Below are 19,893 nucleotides of genomic sequence, written 5' to 3'. Positions count from 1 at the left end.
CGGCGGCGATGAGCGTACAAGCGGTATACGCGTATGTATGCCAGCGGATGACAAGTGGGGGGCGTATCTCCGTCTTTGTGCGCGGACGGTTGCTTCGTTTTTAAGGGAAAAGAGAGCGAGCAGATAGTCAATACGCGCGCAGGGCGTTCTACACGGAAGGCAACTCGCAGCAGTGGACCCAGAGGCGTCAGAGACCCGCCGTTGAGTGCACAGCCAGGGAAAGGATTGACTTGGATTCCCTGGAATGACCTGAAGAAAGGAGAAAACGGTGGACTTTGCACACGAGTGTGGACCGAGCTTCAATAAAAGGCAGTTGTACACGCTGCAGAGAGAAAAGCCCGAGAGAGTCGTATACCCTCCACTCTGCGCTCTCTCATTTTGGTGCGCGAAAAAGAGCGCAACCCGTGCGTTTTGTTTTTTCTACGCAGCCAGGGCTGAATGACGTGGCGTTCACGCGCGCCGAAGCTCTCTCCTCGTCGCAGCTTTCTCATCGGCTGCGTCACCTAGCTTTTTTCTCTTCGAGAGGCTGGGAAAAAAGCCCGGGAAAACAGCGCGACACGTCGCGCAAACGGCCTTGGAGAGCGAGAGGAGAGCTACGCGAACACACAACGACGCAGCGCTCCCAGATCGGCCATTTTGACGCTGGCGGGTGTCTACGGACACCCTCTGGAAACCTCAAATAGACCGAGATGACTGGAAAAAATCTAGGCCTCTCTTTCGGGGAAGAAGATGCATGGTCGACTCAGAGCTGCACAGGGAGGAAAGCCTCCGGGCTGCTCACAGAGAGCGCACGCGATCCCAGCAGAAAAATTGAGCGCTGCGAGAACTTGGAGGACCCAGCTGCGGACCACACCCGCGTGGCCACAGGGAATCGCCGAAATTCGCAGAACGCCGCCGGCAAAAAAGCGATATTTGAGGCAATGTTCGCTGACGAAAGACATAAAGGTGGGAAAAGGAGCAACTTTCCAACGAAGAAGTCTGCGGGAGGACGCTAGCCCGCCACGGCGCCGTTTGCAAGTGCCACGCGATGAATGAGAGAGAGCGCTGCCTATGCTTACCTACGCCCAGCAATCCTTGAATATGTAGATGCACACAGATCTTTGTGTTAGTAGGGAATTCCTTCCATCTATTCGCTTGCACACTTTGCACAGATATAAATTCTCTCGCTTCTTCGAGCACATTGCCTTGTGTCGAAGCGCACAACAGAACGCATGAATTCACCGGGGCCTTTCACAGTATCGGCAACCGGTTAGATAACACAGCTTGTGGCAATTGCAGATATTATGGATAGCCTGGGAAGATGTATACACATACGCCTGTAATTTGTGCCGATGCGAAGGCAGTGCCGAACAAACCCCCGAAGTGTGTGCCTCACGCCAACAACGAGTCTTGCTTCAAGCGCACGGCGTCGCAAGTGTGTGGCCCTCAGGTCTTGAGGCACTGCGACGTTACGACTAGAAAGCGCAGATTAAATTTCTTCCTTGCCTTCCCTCAGCGCTACACGAGAAAACCCTTGTTGACACACCGGCGACTAACAGGTGTTGGGCCACACACTTGGCGGAACACGCAAAACTGGCAGCGATTTTGGCCGGGGCCTGGCAGTACGCCACAGAAAAAAGAGGTAAAGCACGAGGAAACGGAGGAAATGCTTCGATTTTTGACGGCGACTTCCCGAGAGCAAGTTAGTGCGAATCCCTGTGAACAGAAGCAGGACGGAATGGGGCCCGCGTAGCTATCCCTGACACTGTCCAGTCGCAGTAAACTTGTACCTCGCATCTCAGGTTGTCGTTTTAGGAACTCTGCATACATCTTCTAGCACATGCCTTTCAGAGACTCCAGGGCATATGCTGCAACTGCGAAGGAAGTGAAGGACTCGGCTAGGTTCATTTAAGTTCCTCTCTGTCTCTTGCGAGGGCGCTCCCATCGTTTTCGTAGATGTAGCGGCACCACGACGCACGCCCGGACTCGAGTCCCGGAACGCCGAGCAATCCGTCTTTTTACACATTATCAGCATCCTCTTCTCTTTTATGGCTCCATAGTTCACTGGAGGAAAGCATGCAAAAAGCCTCTTCTTCGTCCCTCTCAGAGGAAAGCGCGTTTTACACTTCCTCCGTCTTCGCTCTAAATCTGTACTTCCGATAGAGGTCATGACCCCAAGTGTGCACGACAGAGAGAAACAGATAACTGGAACCGCTTTCTCTTTTCGAAAGAAACTTGTGCCCAAAGTGCCAATTTGCTTGCGTTGCTTCGTTTTTCAATTTCTTTAGGGAGCGTGATTGTGTGGAGGCAGGCAGTTTCATGATCAGGTTTGACTCGTGCAGCCTTCTCTAATCGGCGCCAGCCTGGCAGTACGAAGGGGCCTTTAGATTTCTCCCGAACCACACACGAGCTAGGAGAAAGGTTCGATGTATGGAGAACGCATTCATTCTGTGTTTGTAGCTGCTGTCGTAGAACCACCAAAAAGAACCCCGCCTAGCGCGTGGTGAACCGGCGGGGTTGAGCAAAATCCCGGTGAACTCACATGCTAAACAACTCCGCAGAGTCAGACGAAACCGTGGCACATCGAAGGGTGAGTGACATGATGCGTTGGCAACGAAAATGATGACTTGGGGGTCTGGGAGATTCAAAACAGTCCATGATGTTTCAGCTATTGGAGGGAGATACAGCACACGGGACAGTCGCTCATGAGTAAAGGACTTTTTCTGTGGAAAGAACACCAAAGTCTACACATGTATGGCTAGAAGTGAATGAGTATATGCCAGGTCATCTTTTGGTTAGCACTGTTTCGTGTTCTGTACCGCGTTTCCTTGTCCATTAATCCGGCTTACTGCGCCTATATGGCTTCAAACGCGGGCGTCTGTTGATCATTCGATCATTAAAGAAGTGACAAAAAAGTGATCTGAAAGAAATCCATCGCATGCTGCTGGCGATCGCCGCTGATGAGAAAATACCACGGCGCGCCGAAGGAGCAAAAATGAGCGATAGCATCATCGCCGAGCTTTTGACTTGTGTCCCCAGTCTAAGGTTTCTCCTAGATCACAGCGTCTTGTACGCGTGCACGCATCGTCTTTTTGCCTGCCTGTGCGGAGGACGACGCTCTTGACATCCCCGTTGTGATCTCCTTTTTAAAGGCGATAATGTGTTCTCGCGAAAACGCGGGGGATTCTTGGCCCAAGAATAGGATCCACTCCCCGTTTCCTCGCCAAATCAGAAACCACAGCACGGCCCAGGGGAGAAAAATCGCCGGGGGATGTACCTTCTTCTGGGTCTCTAGAACGTGACTGGCGTGAAGTGGGATAGATCTAGACGACAAGCTAATTATCGAGAAAACACTTCTCATCCGCACCCGGGTGATCAGTTGTCATCCTGAGGGTAGGGACGTACTCACATGTGCTGTGAACTCTGTGGAGCGGAATCTGGTTCTATCGTTTCTGTTTTGTGCTTGTGGGAATACCACGATACATATGTCGACTCTTCCTCAACACAGACCGTTGAGGTCATTGAAGTCTTTATTTGCATGTGCCCAACTTCTCTGCCGACTTCTGTCCTTTTCCCTTCTTTGGCGCACATGAAAGGCCGCATCAAAGGCAGGCGGGTGTTTGTTTGACGCAGAAAAACAGGAACGATGTTCAGCGCGGTTTGCCTCGGCTGGTCCCGCTCATACGCAACTCCGCGGAACCGCCTCTCGTCTGCTAAAAACCAGAGCGTTCCCATGATCCTTGGCTTGTGAACGTTTTTCACCTTTGGCGTGCCTTTGTGTTTCGGCTTCTGCTCCCCCCGGCCTTCATCTCTTCCTGCTCTCAGCATAACGCAAAGGACCAAGCCTTCGTCACTCCGCAAAACGCGGCTGCCACCATCCTTGTCTCCGGTGGATGGTCTGCTGGCACACTTGCCCAAATATATCTGGCTTTCAGACTGCTCCCTTCTTCGGGTCAGAAGGGGCTTGAGACCGATGGACCGTCTCTCGACTGGAAGCAACTCTGCGCTCCCGTTCTAACCTCCGATTCCTCCTTCCGAACCCTCTAACTTTTTTCCCCACCACCATGTGGTCCGCTCGCCCAGACGTTACTGGCCAGCGCAGTATTCACACGGCGCAGATCTCAGGAGCCTCGTCTATTCGTCGAGATGGCGAGTTGATGAATTTTCGTTACGGGCCGCAAGACGGCAGAGCCATACGTAGAACTCCATCCGAGAGCGTGTGGTCACGCTGTCGCCGAAGCGGCAATTTCTCCAGTGTCATGGGCAGACTACGGGACTCAGAGTTGAGGAGCCAAGCGGATTTAGCCAGCAATACCAAGAGTTTCGTCGGCTCAACGGTTTCTGCCCTGCCTGTACAGGCGGAACACCAGCGCGGAGGCAGAGAAGCGGGGTTCCGGCCCTTCGCTTACAGATGGCGGCATGCCTTTTCGTCTCATGTGGGAGGAGGACGAAATGGTGCATCTTCTCTCGCAGGCGACCGAGGCATCGGCGCAAGCTCGGTACGCCCGGCAAAAAACGGAAAGAGGCAGCGAAGGAAGTAGTCGCGAGCACTTCGGCTTCGACCTACCCTTTTCGAGTTCTAGGCATCCATCAGCCAATGCATAGGCACGCTCACTGCTCCCTCAGGGTCAAAATCTATATACCTGAGCTCTTTCATCCTCGATGGATGACGATGCTTACTTGGGGATGTGTCCCCCAGACGGGATACATGCCTTCTGGCTACCAACGCCCCTCCTCTCTCTTCCTCTGGATCGCTCTAGGACTTCCTATCCTGATAGCTAACTTCCAGACTGTTGCGTGTAGCGACAAAGCGTGTCGAAGCATGTAGATCTATCCTCAAGTTGCGTGTACATCTATGCATCTATATACATCCATGTTGGGTCCGTTTCACGCTGTGCGTGTCTAAAGTTATATCTAGCGGTATGCGCACAGAGCCCCTGCGTTGGTGGTTTTCTTTTAGCCATGCGGCACTTCCACCACAACGCGGCGTTCCCTGTTTCGATACGGCGCTTTGCTGTTTGTCAGCAGGTCAATGCCTCCTGTGACTACATAGATGTTCCCGGGGCAGTCAGTCGAGCCTACTCCCAGCAGGGGTCTTTCCTGTACGGGCCTTCTGGCCCGCGAGGCCCCGCAGAAGGCGACGACGCACCACCTGGCCTTCGGGCCTTCGACCTCGTTTCCAAAGCCAGCCCGTCGAAAATGATTGAGGAGCAGCCCCAAGATGACGAGAAAGAAGAGCCTGACAGCGACGACGAAGAGCGCGACCAGTCGGAGTGTGTCCGTGTGTGCCGCAAGTGGATGCACGCAGTTTTCCCGGACTCGTATCCTCTTCTGTGGTTTGTTATTCAAGCCTCCGTGTGTTTTGTGCTTCTTCTCGTGGGTCTGGGAGACGGAAGCAACAGCAGCCGAAGTGACTACGCTCTTGGAAAACTCGATTTCCACTGGATGCCCGGGGAAGACGTGACTGACAAGGCTCGTCCCAAGCCACACATTGTACGGACAAGAAACGACCGACGCGATCAGGGGAAACAATTGACGGGAAGAAAACTGGAGAGAACGAGTCCATCATAAGAACACAAGCTCACGTGTTTTCGAACGGGCACGTATCACAGATGCAAACATCGGTATCGCCACATCAGTCTGCAGTCAAAACGATATATCATTACAGATACAGGCACATGCATGAACTTGCAACGGCAGTTCGCAGGTGTATCTGCCCTAGTCGTGGAATGGTCCAGAAATCGGCGTAGATCCACAAGACGAACTCGGAGAGGATACCTCCATGGAGGGAAAATCTTGTCCATGTCCGTGAATCCGAAATGGAAGCGTCTCTCCTCTCCGGCTTTTCTACCACAGCAAGCGAAACGTATGCCCTGTGCTCTCCGTTTCTCTCAGATTGGTGATATCGATAACGAGAGGCTCCTACTGAATGGCTCTCTTGTCTTCATCTGCGTTACCCTGTTGAACCTCGCCTTCTGGCTTTGCACCATGGCGGTGCGGTAAGCAGACAAGGACTGGCACCATCTTAAGGTTGGCATGCACACACATCCATGCGCGCGACAATCCTTTCCTTCCGAAGGAGCGTCTTTCTTATCAGACAACGACATGCCATCCAGGCACACCCTGTCTCGCTATGCAGCCATTCTTGACGTCTCGTGCCTTTTCTCCCAATTTTTGCTTTCTTCCCCACTATTCGTTTTTCGTGTTCCATACCCAGCTCGTCTCTGGTGTTTCCGCTTTTTTGTTTCCCTTCTTCAGAGTCGTCGTCATCACTGGCTTGCTGAATCTCATCTGCTACGAACGCCCTGCTGCCACAGCATTTGTGTCGACCGTCGACCCTGAGATCTTCTACGTCGCATGGAGTGTCTTCACCTACGCCTTCTGGCGAGGCCACGCCCGTTCCAGTACGTTAGTTCTTTCCGCTCTTCCTTTTGCAAGGCCTGTTTCACGTCACCATGTCGGCTCAAATCCTAACTGTGAATTAACATGTTATCTATGAAGCTCTCCATACTTGTACAACTCTACACGCCCGTGTGTGCATACGCGTGGTTCGCGGTTAGTGCGTTTAAACGTCCCTTCGGAGCGACACGCACCGCCCTGTTGACTGATTCATCTCAGCAGAGCTTTTTACACATAAGGCAGTTGGCAACGAATTCACCTCCTGCCCTAAAAGAAGGATCGAACAGAGATAGACGAATGTCACGCGCACGCGAGCGCGTCGGAAAATTTAGGTCGATCGCTGGGGTTTTAAGTGTCTCCCAAGCGATTAACGTATCGGCATCTTTATTTTCTTGTGTGAGGGACGCTGGCCATTTTGTACTGCCTTATTTCTTCACGGCTTCTCCACTTTTCTTCTTTTGTTTCCTTCCTCCTACGAAAAGGCGTGCTTTATCCCCTCTCTTCCCGCCAATCAAGGCCCTCTTCTTCACTCCTTCTCTCGTCTCGCTTTCCCCCATCTGTCCCATTTTCGTATCCTGACTCTCCGCGGTGTGACAGGTCACCTGGTTCTGGTCCCGAACAGCCAAGAGAAGACAGACATCGAGCCCCTCACCTTTTACCGTCTTTTCGGCGATGAAAGGTTTTTCACCGAGGATATGCTGCGAGCGATTAATCTGACTAATGTTGTGTATCTCATACTCTCTGTTCGTCGCGCGCTCCTCGCCCTGATGCTCTTCTTTTTCGAGCTCGGGTTCCTGATGAACATGAACTCCCAACTGGTGAACTACTTAACCAAATATGCACGAATTCGTAAACTGAATGTGAAGTGGTAAGCGCGAAACCAAAGCGGGTCCTCTTCTGTAAATTGTTCGGCCCTCTTATCGCTCCGCCTTTCGAGGCGCTGCGGCTCTTCACAACCGTCCAAAAAGGCCCACATCGTTAACCATCGCCCAAAAAACAAATCGTTGATCCGGCCACTGCCCTTCGTCTCCTTCCGCTTCTACCTTGGTTTCGGCCGCGGGCCGCCTTTGCTTCTTTCTCTCTGACCACGTGCTTCGCTCTCAGCCCGGAGAGGCCGAAGAGACAGGAATCCCCCAGACTCACACAACGCAGCTTCGGACACCAATCACCGGACACTCTGCAGAAACTGCACCACGCTGTCGCATGCTCTCGTGCTTCTCTCTCTTCTCGCTTCATACGAGTTTTGGAATCCTCTCCTGGACACCATTTCCCCAGGTCGCGGACCTCCCCAAAAGAGTGGCATCGGCCGACGCAGTCCGCCGCCTCGGTGTGCAGCATCGAGGACGGCGAGAACCGAGACGTTTTCTCTCAAGTAAGGAGCCGAACAAAGTTGAGAACGAACGTAAAAAATGAACGGAAAAGAGGACGCAGCAGCCCTGAACCGTCTGAGAACGGCAACGGCAAAGGCCAAGAGGAACAAGAATAGGATGCGAGACGAAACAAGAAAAATGTGCAGATCCTGAGAAAAGGACATTGGGAAACTCCCAAAGTCGCGGAGGCAGAGAGAAGGAAAGGCGCCGCGACGAAAAACGGAGGTACCCTTTTGTTCTTCCTCTCTTGTGGCCGTCTGCAGCGACAGACAAAGGGTTTTCCTCGTTTCTTTCTCGGTAGGTTCCCGGCGTGCAGATGGAATCGAGACGTGTTTTTTCGTTTCGAGGGCTTCTCATTTTCGGCTTTCTGTCTGCGCAGGAAGACCTTATGAAAGGAGAAGACTTGCATCCGAATACAACAGCGCAGTCTTCTCTGGGTTCGATGCCCACATTTCCCTCGGTGGCTGATCGGCAGGCGAAACCCTTTTTGAAGAACCACGTAGCTGACAGGCCTCGCGTTCGTCCGTCGGCCTCCGATTCTTCTTGTTCTTCTTGCTCTCCATCTGGGGTGGTCGCGCGAGACACCAGCCGCGAGGCAGAACCCAAGCAGCTTGACGGGCGAGAGAGCAAGGAAACGGCGGCACGCGACACTCCGGAAGAAGAGGGCTTTGCTGCTTACGGAAACCACCCGAAGCCGCCCGAGACGAAACGTCAGAACAGCGACCTCAGCACCGCCTGTATCCCTGAAAGACCCAGCTATGGCCAGGAACTAGAGCAACCCGACAAAGAGAACGGGAGAGGTGAAGACAAAGGCGAGGAAGACATGGTGAGAGGAGGCGAGTCTTTTTCCGAGGAAGAAGGCGAAGTCGGCAGGCAGCTCGCCCACGAATGGGAAGGTGGACGGGAAGATGAGATGAAGAGCATTACACTGTCGCTGCGCCTTTCCCGGGAGGACAGACGGCGTGAAAACGCCTTGTTCGTACCTCCCCCAGAAGATGAGGAAAACGAGACCGACGAAGCCCGGTGGGAAACACGCGCAGGACGTGCATACGACCGAGAGCGGCAAGTTTGGAACCTCGGAAACAAAGTCGCAGGCGTCTGGAGCGCAGCGGCCGGCCTGTTTGGATTCGTTCGCAACGCCAGCAGGACAAGAGCGGGTGAAGGGCCGATGAAAGGCTCTGCCCGGAGGCGAAGAAAGTAAGAGCTCGTCTCCAGTGGAGCGCCTTTCTGTTCTCCACGCTTGGCTTCTGCTCCACCCGTGGCCACACAGGTCTCGGCCTTGGGGCCTTCGTGAGACTGTCGATGCGAGCACGTCTAGCCTGTCCGACCTTTTCAGAGATTCCGGTAAGGGTGTCTGTTTTCTCTTCCTGTTGTTCAGTTCGAGTCTCCACGGCCTCCATCTGCGACCCCTCTTCTTCCCCTCGAAGAACCGCTCGAATGATCTGCTGGATCCGCCCAACACTGGCCGACCGTCCCAGGCGCAGCGGCTAGAGGCTTTGCTGGGCGAGGCGGGAGAAGCCCGCGAAGAGCGGGAGCGTGAGACTGAGAGGGACCGGGGCGACGTGGACGGCGGCAAGGCCCCTCCCGGCGAAGGCGAACGCCCGCCAGGCAGAGGCTCGTTTTTTCCGGGGCTCCGTGCGCATCACCAGCGGCCGATGAGCGCCTTTCGCATCCGCCACTCGCTCACAAAGAAGCGGATTGATCAAGAGGTCAGTGGCCAAGGTAGGCAGGAGGGCGGGCAGCGACGAACACGGAAAGACTTCGACGCACGAGGGCGAACACAGACAACGGAGAGAGGAACTGGACCTGCAAGTGGGCCACCGCGGTCTGCATCCTTGACGCGTTCTGCCGAGCCCGCAACAACGGACCTAGGGGGATAGTTAGTCGAATCTCAACGGAAAAAGACACCAGCCGAAGACCGACTCCCTCGTGATGACTACTGATATGCAATGGCGAGACTTCGGAACAGATATATATATATATATATATACATACATATATGTAGGTTCATGGGGTGACACAACGTGTTCGCATGGATACCCCCTGAGGCATGTCGTGAGAGAGAGACTGAGAAACCCACAAAAACGTATGTCGACGTATATAACATATCCCGTTGTTATCCGTCAGCTGGTTATGCGGAAGCCTATATCGAGACTACAAAAGTACGTACAGCTGATACCTGATGACCACTGCAGCGGAAAGGAAACGGTCGTTTGTGCGGGTTTTAGCGGTTTCAATCGGGCTGTTTTCCTGTCGTCGTTTTTTCCTCTTGGTTCGGGCGTTCCGTTTAGGCCTCCCTCGGCCGCTGAAGGCACAGAGCATCGAGGCGACCAAGACCTCGAAAGTCCAGAACTGGCTGCTCATTCAGTACGCGCTTCACTATCCGCCGGCTCTGTTTATCCACGGACGGCGCATCGCTTTGACGAACAAGGAGATAACGGGGACGATTGCGGAACTGATTTTCAACCAACTCGTGAAGGAAAACTCGCGGCCGCAAGGTTCGCCTTCCCCGTCACTTCTTCCCGACTTGAATCATGTCTCTGGTCCTGGAGACTGTCCAGCCGAAGCCAGGGATCGGGGCCAGGCCTGGACGGCTGTCTCCCCTCAGGAAACAAATAAAAGCACAGACAGGCGCACCACAGGACTACACGCTGACACCCGTAGCGTAAAGAGCGCGGGAAGTTCCGACGCGAGTGGGGGGACCTGCCGCAGTCGTGGAGGCGACAAGAAGAGCTCGAACGCAAATCTTGGGGACTCTCGAGAGTTTCCGCGTTGCGCGGGCGATGCCAGCAGGAGCTCAGATGGAAACGCGAGACTCCAGCGCGGGACGAACGGCAGCCCTCCTCCGAAACATGCCCTGTCGCAGAGAAGAGGGGCTGTAAATGACACTAGGAATCAGGGCGGGTCGCAGGCGAGCACGGAAAGGGCTTTGAAGGTTTGCGTTAAGCGGTGCAACAGTCACGCTTCGGCAGCCGGGAGAAACGGCGTAATGCTAAACGCAAACACCGTTTTTCCCAATAGCAGAGAATCAGAGACTGAATCACGTAGGACTGAGGTTCGTGTCGATCATCGCACAAGTAGTCAGAGCGACAGGACCGGTTGCACTCGTGGACACAGCACTCGTCAGCTTACCAGTGGCGCTTCTCGGCAAAGCCCCACACACACAAGCCGCGAGACAGAAACTCCAGGAAGCTGTGCTGTGAATGGCGACCGGACCTCCGTGCCCGTCGAGGATCCCACGACGGCTCCTATGAACAGCAGAGTTGCAGGGGAGAAGGCGCCTATCCCCTCGGGCGGGCTGTCTTACCGAGGCGCGGCGAATCCTGCAGCGTCAGTACAGAGAAACAGCAAGGCTGTCTTGATCAGAGACGAGGGCCGGCCGTGGTACCCCTCAGACGAAGAAGACATCAAGACAGAAGTCGAGCCTTCTTTCGCCGACGCCCCAGCACTGTCGGCCGAGCTGTGGCATGAGAAGCGGAAGAGCCGTTCGCTCGCGTGCAGTTGCAGTCGAAGAGAGAGATTCCGCGATGCCGAAGGCGCAACGCGAGGCCAGTCAGAGGGGGACACACGAGAAGAGGACGAATGGGGGAAGAGGGAGGAGAGGAAACGAGGGGGGAAAGGAGAAGACTGGACGGAAGGTGAGGCAACCATGAGCACAGGAAGGCGCGGGTCAGAGAGACGGCAACGTGGGGCTGCCTACCCTTGCAGAGAGAGCGAGGCAAGTGCTTGCTGGAAGAGGGCGTGGGGAGAACGAGAGAGAGGGAACGGAGGAAAAGGACAGAGAGAGGAAGACGAAAACGGGGGCTTGTACTGGAGCGGGGGAAGGAGCATCGCGGAAGCCACCAGAAAAGAACAGGCATGGAGTAGAGCAGTTGCGAGAGAGAGAGAAGAGTTTGAAAAGCCGCCTTTTGACGGACCCGAAGAAAAGACAGGCGGGAAGGAAGCGATGCGCACAGAAGAGTGCGAAGAAACCTTCGAGAAAGTTGTCGTCTCCCGTTGGTGTGATTCTGCACTTCTCGCTCTGCCTGCCGAGCCACCCTACGAAGCATGGGCATCGGACTTTCACGGCAGCGAAGCGGATGCCAGCAGTCGCATGTCGCTCTCACCCTTCAGGGAGAGATCAGTGCTCGAACAAGGCACCGCAGAGGAAGACGAAACTCAGCGAGAAGGCGGCGCGACGCACGAATACCACACGTTGCTTCGCGGACGCCGCAGGAGACAAAGAACGCTTGACGAGAACGAACAGGCGGTGGGCTGCCGTCTCTCCCCGTCGAGGCGACACTGGAGCGCAGCTGCTCCCAGCCCCATTGTCTGCCCGCCGGCGTCTGCCAGGCATACCTGCCCCCTCGCGCTCCTTTTCCCACATTGCAGCGCTGAGCGGAAGACAGGAAGCCGGCCACAAGAAAAAGGCCGGGAAAACGACGAAGCAGAAGCAGTGACAATCGACGGACAGAGAACCGGGCAAGGACGGGTAGCGCGACGCGGGAGCTCGGGAAATGTCTTGGCGTTCCTTGATGGACGACGGGGAGACTCCCGACCTGATTCCGCCTGGCCACCGTGTGTAAAGAGCCGAAACAGGAGGAGGAAAGCGTTTTCCGTTGAGGCATATCATGGCTTTCCCCCTTCGCCTTGTCACGCTTCCACTTCCTCTGCCTCCTCCTCCGCCCCTCCTTCCGCCCCGGGCTCTCCTCCGCCTGACCACCAGACGGAAGGCCCAATCGCGTCTTCTTCTCACCGGCTTTCTCCCTCTTCTTCGCTGTCTTCCTTGTCTGCGGTTTCGTCGTCCCCTGCCTCGTCGGTCTCTTCGTGCTCTCCCCGTTCCTCTTCCTTGGCTTCTCCAATTAGCCCGGCACTTGAAGCCGAGACCCGGAAGACCAGCCCACAGGAGGCGTTTTCGAAGACACAAAAAAACTGCCGCTCCGTTCCTGGCTGTGTAGACAGGAATTCGCGCCCGCCAAACCCAACAGAGTGGCGTACACACCAAAGGCAGTCCGTTTCTGGTGAGGCTGTCGCGTCTGCTTTGGCGTCCTCCCACCTCTGTGCTCCTTTGCCAAGACAACAATCCGACTCCCCTGCACAACACGGATATCTTCTCTTCCCAGCGGACGAGAAAAGCGAGTGGGCAGGAGCAGAAGAGGGAGCAAATCGAGTCGATTTGCAGGGTACACAGAAAACTGGAAAAAGCATACCCAGTGTGTCAACATGGGTGTGTACAACTGAAGACCGATCCATCCACGCTGTCTCCTCAGGTAGTTGTACACCAGAAACGACACGTTCCAGCTTCTCTCCGCGGACACAGAACGCCCCGCGAAACAGTTATTCCTCTGATGAACTAAGCTCCGGAGGAATACGCAATTCCTATGTGCCGCCAGTCACGGTTGCCGGCGGCTCGGTGGCAGGTGTATGTGCACGGGAAGTAGACACGACTGCGAGAGGAGAGGCGCCCGTAGGAAGCGACGCAGGAGCCATGCACGCGCTGCCGTCCTCGAAGGTGACTGATGAGCGTCGGGGAAGAGAGGGGCAAGTGCAGACCCTGTCGGGAAAAAATGCGCCATCCAAATCCCGGTCCAGTGTGGGTGGTTCTGCATGCATCCCCAGGAGAAGCCTATTAGAAGGAGAGGGCAGGAAAGGCACGTCACATGAAACTAACCAAGAGGCCGCTTCCTTGGACGGCGGGGACCGGTTTCCTCCAGGCGACCCAGATGACGATACAGTTGAAGCCTGCGGCCAAAAACTGGCGACCTCATCCTTTTCGTCTTCTGGTTCTGGTTCCCCTCTTTCTCATTCTTCGTTGTCACCCAGTCCTTCATCGCGTGGTTCGTATTTGTCGTCCAGGGTTGCCCCTTCCCGCTCTTCGTCGTCCACTCTATACCATTCTTCCTTCTCTGCATCCCCGGGTGTCTCTTCTTCTTCTTTGTCGTCGTCTTCGGCTCTTCTTCTTGCATCTATCTCAAGTCTGCCAGCAGCGTCCTCAGTGCTCACTCTCGCCCCTCCGGCAGCCACCTTCTTCGTTTCCTCTTCCTCGTATCCGAGTCTTCCTCCGAACTCGAAGAGTGGGACGGCTACGATCAGCAGAACGTCACAGAGTAACGCGGCAAGCCCTCCGTCCCCACCCCCCTCCTCTCTCTCCTGGATTCCCTCTGGTTCTTCCTCGGCTTCTTGTGCTTATGGACCGTCTTCCGCTGGTGGCGCGTCTTCTCCTGTCTCTGTGACGAGCGTCGAAGGCGGCCATCCAGGTGCGTCTTCACTTCCGACGGCAGAGACCCCACATGATGCCGGTGCGTCTTTCGTGACGGAGGGTTACGCGTCTGGTGCGCCAGCTGCAGTTCACGCATCAGCGTGTGCCTCTGCGGTTCCTGACTCTGATTCTGCCCCATGCGGCAGAGACGAAGAGACACAGAACTCTGCTGTCCCTCCACGGAAATCCACAGAGTCGCGTGTCGTCACTTTCGCGTCCTCCTCTCTCGCTGGAGCATCTGACGAGCCCGCGAGTCGTCCTCACGCCTCTGCGGTTCCCCCGCCTCATTCCGGCTCTTCTTTCTCGGCTTCTCCATCTTCGTTGACTCCCCAGCTACAATGCAGTCCCCCTAAAACGGCGCTTCCCGTCGGCGCCGGCAGCTGTCCTCCTCCGCCCGAGGATTCCGTTTCTGCCCTGTCGTCGCGCGTGGGCGTCGCACCTGCTCTGCCGCGAAGAAGTGAGGAGGCCCCGCCCGGCGCCGGTCTTTGCCTCTCGAAGGCTCCATCGAGCCTGGAGGAGCGAAGAAAAGATGAAGGAGAAGACTTGAGAAGTTCTGGCGCCGCGTGGGGACGCAACAACTCTACCTCAGAGGTGAAGAAGACCCGAAATACCACTGCGGCAATTCGTGGGGATGACGCCGGCGCACCGGGAGACAAAAGTGACGAAGACAGGAAGACTGTTGCGGGGGAATCTACGGGGAAACGTGGCACGCGCGGCAGCCAGAAAGGAAAAAAGTCCGAAGAACACACTGAAACAAAGCCGTCTGAGAGCCGGGCTCTCAAGTTCGACGCCGCCCCTGAACAGGGTGGTGAAGGCTCCAGTGGATGGTGTGCGAGCAGCAGCTTTGCCAGGCATAGTGTGGAGTCTGTCGACGAGCCAGGCACGAAGGAAAAAGAAGAAGCGTATCTTGGAAGAGAGACCATAGAGCTGTATCTCCGGCCCGAGGAAGCTGAGGAATTCATGAAGCAAGTCGACTTTGCAGGTCAGCAAACACACGGGGAAAATTTGCCATGTTGAAGAGCCATCCAAGAGCTCCTGACCAGCTTCCATCGTAGCGGGCGGTATGGAGCCGCAGTGGCAACCCAAAGGACACCTGGAAAGGGCTGTCCTATCGACGGCTTCTTACATCTATCGCTGTGTACGAAAATACATGCATGTATATACAAATATAAATACACGCACACACTCATGTATTTAGAGATAAGGAGGTTTATGTAAGGAGGTTTATGTGTGGCTGTATGCCGGCATGCATAAGCGGGGAAAGGTTCTCGCCCGGACGTAGTCTTCTCCGAGACGCTAGCTCCCTGCTGGTGCATAGGAAGGGACGGTATCTGTAGTGTTTCTTCGAGAGACAGGAATTAGGAGAAAGGGAGAAAGGTGAAAAGCCTCGTCTGAGAAGCGTCGCTACACCATTTTGTACACAACACAATGTGCTCGTGACCGCTTATTTCCGGATAGTTCATGTCAGAAGTTTGGAGACCCCGACCGAGTACGGCTGCAGCGACAACCATTTTCAGGATTTGTTCTGTGAGACCTGACCTGATTGCCTCAGTTCTGTGCTCCCATGCAGAGTTTGATATTTCTGTGTATGTTGTGAGAACTCGTCAACCTGCGACAGCGAACCTGGGGTTTTACTAGAAAACACGACCAGTGACGTGACGATAGGGGGAGGAGCATCAGGTGTCCAGAGCGAGAGGCGACAGAGTTATGAAAGAGACCGAAACGCGTTTCAAGAGAAGAATTGTTGTTGGTGCTCAATGAAACGTGATTAGTTCAGCTAGCCAACCCTACCCGGTTGTTTGGGAACAACTCCCTTATGTAACGGTAATACATGAGCTACAATAACACAGTCAGGCGGATGTGCTCGTTTCTGTTCAGGACACGGAAAGATCAACGCGGAAATGTTCAAACGTGCGATCCTCAACATCTACAACGCCCGCAAGCGCCTCGTTCGTGGGCTACGAGTAAGCTCTTCTACTTGCTGTGGTCAGCGCTAGACTTTGCGTGTCGTCAAAGGAAAAGAAGAGGGATGTGGAAGGAGGAAAGGGACCCAGGGGCCACGGAAACGGGTGAACAGACGAAAGAGAGGGAAACCGAGGGAAACGACGGAACGACAAAGACATGGTCGAAAACAAAGGTGATGTCTTTGTCGTTTATATAAATCTAATAATGCTTGTCAAGTTCCTTGTATCTAGTTAGCTCACTGCGTGGGGAGACATAGCCGAGCGTTAGAAACAGCCGATTGTTCCGCCAATCCCAACGGTTCATGACACCATGTCTGTGTGCCTTTCCCCTCTCTGTTTTTGTGCGTCTCTCTCCTGTTTTCAGAGCCAGGGAAGCGTCGCTTCCACAGTCCTGCGAATGATCTCCCTGCTTCTTTGGTTCGTATGTGCAGTCGTGATGCTCCTCGTCATTGGTGTGGATATGAACACAGTCATCGTCTCAGGCGCCGCCTTCCTCTCTGCTCTCACTGTCGCCCTCAGTACGTCCCTCAATCAATAAATGAATGTCTGGTCTCCGCTGTGCACCTGCAGATGACCACACAATAAGGGAAATGCATGGGTATTTGGACACATGTCTTCAATTGAAGATATACATGTATAGAGAGGAATATAGAAACGTTGCATAAATGCAGGCGTTTGCGTGGGTGTCTACATGAATGCCGAGAATAGTGTGAAAATGCAGTGAGTGTCCCTATCATTCCTCTTCGTGTCGCTTCCAGTCTGCCTCTTCATAATGTTGTGTCCGTCATGCTGGCATGCTTTACCCATACCGCTCAACGTGTCTGTCTCCTTGCTACTTGTGTAGGCTATTTGTATCAACACTTCGTCACAGCCGTCATTTTTGTCGCTTTGACGAATCCCTACAACGTGGGAGACCGCATCCGCGTTGACGGCGGCGAAATCCTCACCGTGCGAAAAATCCGAACCTACACAACGGAGTTTGACACTGTCCATGGTCGACCAGTAAGTGAAGCTCAAGACTTTCATAGCTGCAAGGAACGCCAGGAGAGAGCGGCTGATGGCTCCGTTTCTCGAACGACTCCTGGCCAGCATGCCTTTGCTCACCCCACACTGAACTGGCCGCTTCGTACATAGAAAGCTCCACGTTTCCTTGATTGAAACGCATGTTCCTGCATTCGCCATCCCAAACATGCCCCGGAATATCCGTGGAAGGTCTATGTGCAGGTATCCACACGGCGTGCGTTGCTTCGCCCGCACTTCGATTTCTGCGTAGGTTATCTATAGCAATTCAGTTCTTTTTTCGAAGGTCTTGACCAACGAATCGCGGGCAAAGAACAGCGTCCTTGAACTCAAGCTCCGCGTCGGAATCGGCACGCCTCACTGTCTCATTAAAGCCCTGGAGACGAAAATGCGGAAATTCGTTGAACAGCGTCCCATGGATTTCGTCAAGGATTCGTTCTGGGTCGTGGTGCACCACGTACAACCCGGAGAAAGTATCGATGTCCGTGGGTTCTCTCGTCGTATCCTGCTCTCTGTCTTCTCTTGCACAGCAAAAGGCGCCTCTGCTCGATAGTGATGGAAATCTTGCTTAGGACACTGCGTCCTCATTTTAGGCATTACTGGCTTCTTAGAGTTCCCATCACGACTGCGTGTGAACCTAGTCAAGCCCTACTTGTACATCAGCCTATATATAAATATATGCGCGCGATTCAGAAAATGAACAAAATCTACAAATCCCCACAATAACACGGCGATCAACTTTCTTTCAGAGTGTTAGCTGAACCTTTGTGTTGCTCCTTGTGAGCAATGCAGCGAGACCACTTTCAGTTTCTCGCCACACTCCGGCGAATGCTCCAGCACCTTTCTAGCGTTCTTTTCAGTTGAATCCTGTTAACCATTCATCTCCTGTGTTTTTGTGTGTGCTTTGTTTCTGCCTGTTTCCCTCGAAACTGCCTCGCCTGCCTCCCCTGCGTCCCCTCCCTGGTCCTCTTTGTATTCCAGTATTCCTTGTGGATGGCGTGTGTCGAAGGGTGGGGAAACTACCGGAAGGTTTTGGATCTGCGCAGCGAGGTGTACTTCTATCTTGCCAAGCAGGTGACGAAGCTGGGGATTGCCTTCCACCTTGCTCCACAGCCTGTTTCGATCACAAATGCCCCTGCGCCTATCCTTCACATGCGACCTTTGGTTCGAAACGGCTCACCTTCTTCGCCACAACGAATACAGTACGCGGGCAGCACCGCAGGCTCCGTCCCCTACCAAGCAGCAGGTCATAGCATGCCGCCTCAGGGCCCCGTGCACGCCTCGGCGAGGCAAGTTCTGGACGGCAAATGCAGCAAGAACCGACATCCTTCACAAACACGGCATTACACATCACACACAGCGCCTCCATATGCCTCGTACTTGGGAGGTTATCCGTCACAGACGACTCGATACCATTCACATGCGCCCCTGCCGTTCCAATACCCAGCAGCCACTGCCCCACAGATATCTTCACAAACAACGGAGTTTTCTCCACTTGCGTCTGGTGGGTTAGGGGGTGGCAATCCGCAGACTCAGACGCTCAGCCTGACACAAAGGTTTCAGGGAGCACCGTCAGTCACAGAGAAAAAGGGTGGCCTAGGGAGCGTGACGGGTTCATCCGGCGCGAGCTTTTCATGTCAACACGCCGCAAGGGCTCTGCGCTCTGGGCGAGGGGCGAGGGACTCGACTGAACAACCTGACAGGTCTGGGTGGACGGAACAGACGATGAAGACGGAGGGTCAGACTCACGGACGAAGCCTCAGCCAGGACCACACAAACAGGGGTGAGCGTTTGCACAGCTGAAGAGTACGACAGACTCCCGACAAGAGGGAAGGAAACACGCAAGAAAAAGGTATATCCGAAAGTACCCAGCGTCAAAAATATGCTGAAGAACCCGTGCTGAGTTCCGTGCCTCTCTTCAGCTGAAATCGGAGGTAATTCCGGTACCTGGTAGAAGCGCCTTTCGGTAGCATCTGAGTAGTAGTTTTCTCTCCCTGTTAATACGAGTGATAACAGTAATCAATATATTACGCCTAGAACATAACCGATGTGGAATCACCCCCGTATGTACCATTTCAGTGAATTATCCCCCGCAGGCATTGGTAGAATTGTCAATCTATGGAAAAGCCCACCTATGCATGGATGTGTAGTTCAAATTGAAAACCACGAGCAAGCGACTGGATCGGTAGTCACGCCGTTTCCCGTCTGTTCTTCCTCTCTTCTCATTTCCTCCTTTTTTTCGTAGGTCAGTGGACCTGAGCTCGAATCCTGGATCAACGACGAACTCCTGTGACTGGAAAGGTGACGCTTTGGTTGGGCAACTGCCCTCGGTACCAGAAATCGCCCCCGGTCGCCCACATATCAGCTGCTTCACTCACGTGTTCTCTGCTTTTTGGCAGCCCTTCAGTTGTGCTAGAGCACCTCAATGCCTCTGTGAGCGTTCGGTGCCACGGCGAAACGTTTGCTATTGAGGTGGAGTTAAGGTGACCACGTTTCCAACGTTTCCAACTGACGGGATACCCGTGCGAATTCACCATAAACTGTGACCCCAAACGCCTTCTGATGCTGTCCCCGGTGGTACCGACCAGAAGAATGCATGGAAAGAAGAAGTCATAAGATCCAGAGACGCTTCGAGGTGTTGAGGCAGTGACACGAGACATTCACTAGAGCTTCTTTGTTTATTTCGGTCCGTGGTTCCGATATGTAGTCTGAATTGCAGAGTGGCTGCTGATGCCTGCGCATGTGGCGAACGCACTCAACACGTGAAATTTCGGAAAAGAGAGAATAGAGCTGGGTTCCAGAATGCTGTACTACTTCTGGTGGGTTCTACTGGATCTGTTCGTCCAAACGGGCTCTTTTGTTTTAGGCCTGAGCTGGTACCCGTCATGCCGTACACAGTAAGAAAAGTGCTTCGATCTAGTGC

General features: G+C 54.2%; 1 protein-coding gene across 1 annotated transcript; it reads left to right on the top strand.

Annotated features, from left to right (window-relative positions):
- Positions 1–4,043: 4,043 nt before the first annotated feature.
- NCLIV_060970 (hypothetical protein) lies at positions 4,044–19,263 on the top strand (the record flags this gene model as incomplete). The annotated part of the gene is made up of 19 exons (XM_003885650.1): positions 4,044–4,478; positions 5,008–5,472; positions 5,875–5,978; positions 6,238–6,383; positions 6,976–7,246; positions 7,654–7,750; positions 8,128–8,945; positions 9,127–9,470; positions 10,040–10,246; positions 10,773–10,803; positions 11,010–11,386; positions 12,804–12,910; positions 13,551–13,834; positions 14,133–14,968; positions 15,865–15,950; positions 16,315–16,468; positions 16,795–16,952; positions 17,952–18,044; positions 19,216–19,263. 19 exons carry the CDS (start codon positions 4,044–4,046, stop codon positions 19,261–19,263), a joined length of 5,061 nt encoding a protein of 1,686 aa, XP_003885699.1.
- Between the last annotated feature and the right edge of the window lie 630 nt (positions 19,264–19,893).

Source organism: Neospora caninum, chromosome XII (assembly GCF_000208865.1).
Source record: "Neospora caninum Liverpool complete genome, chromosome XII".
Classification (NCBI taxonomy): domain Eukaryota; phylum Apicomplexa; class Conoidasida; order Eucoccidiorida; family Sarcocystidae; genus Neospora; species Neospora caninum.
The sequence above is the reverse complement of the archived record's forward strand: the minus strand, read 5'-3'. Positions and strand labels throughout refer to the sequence as shown.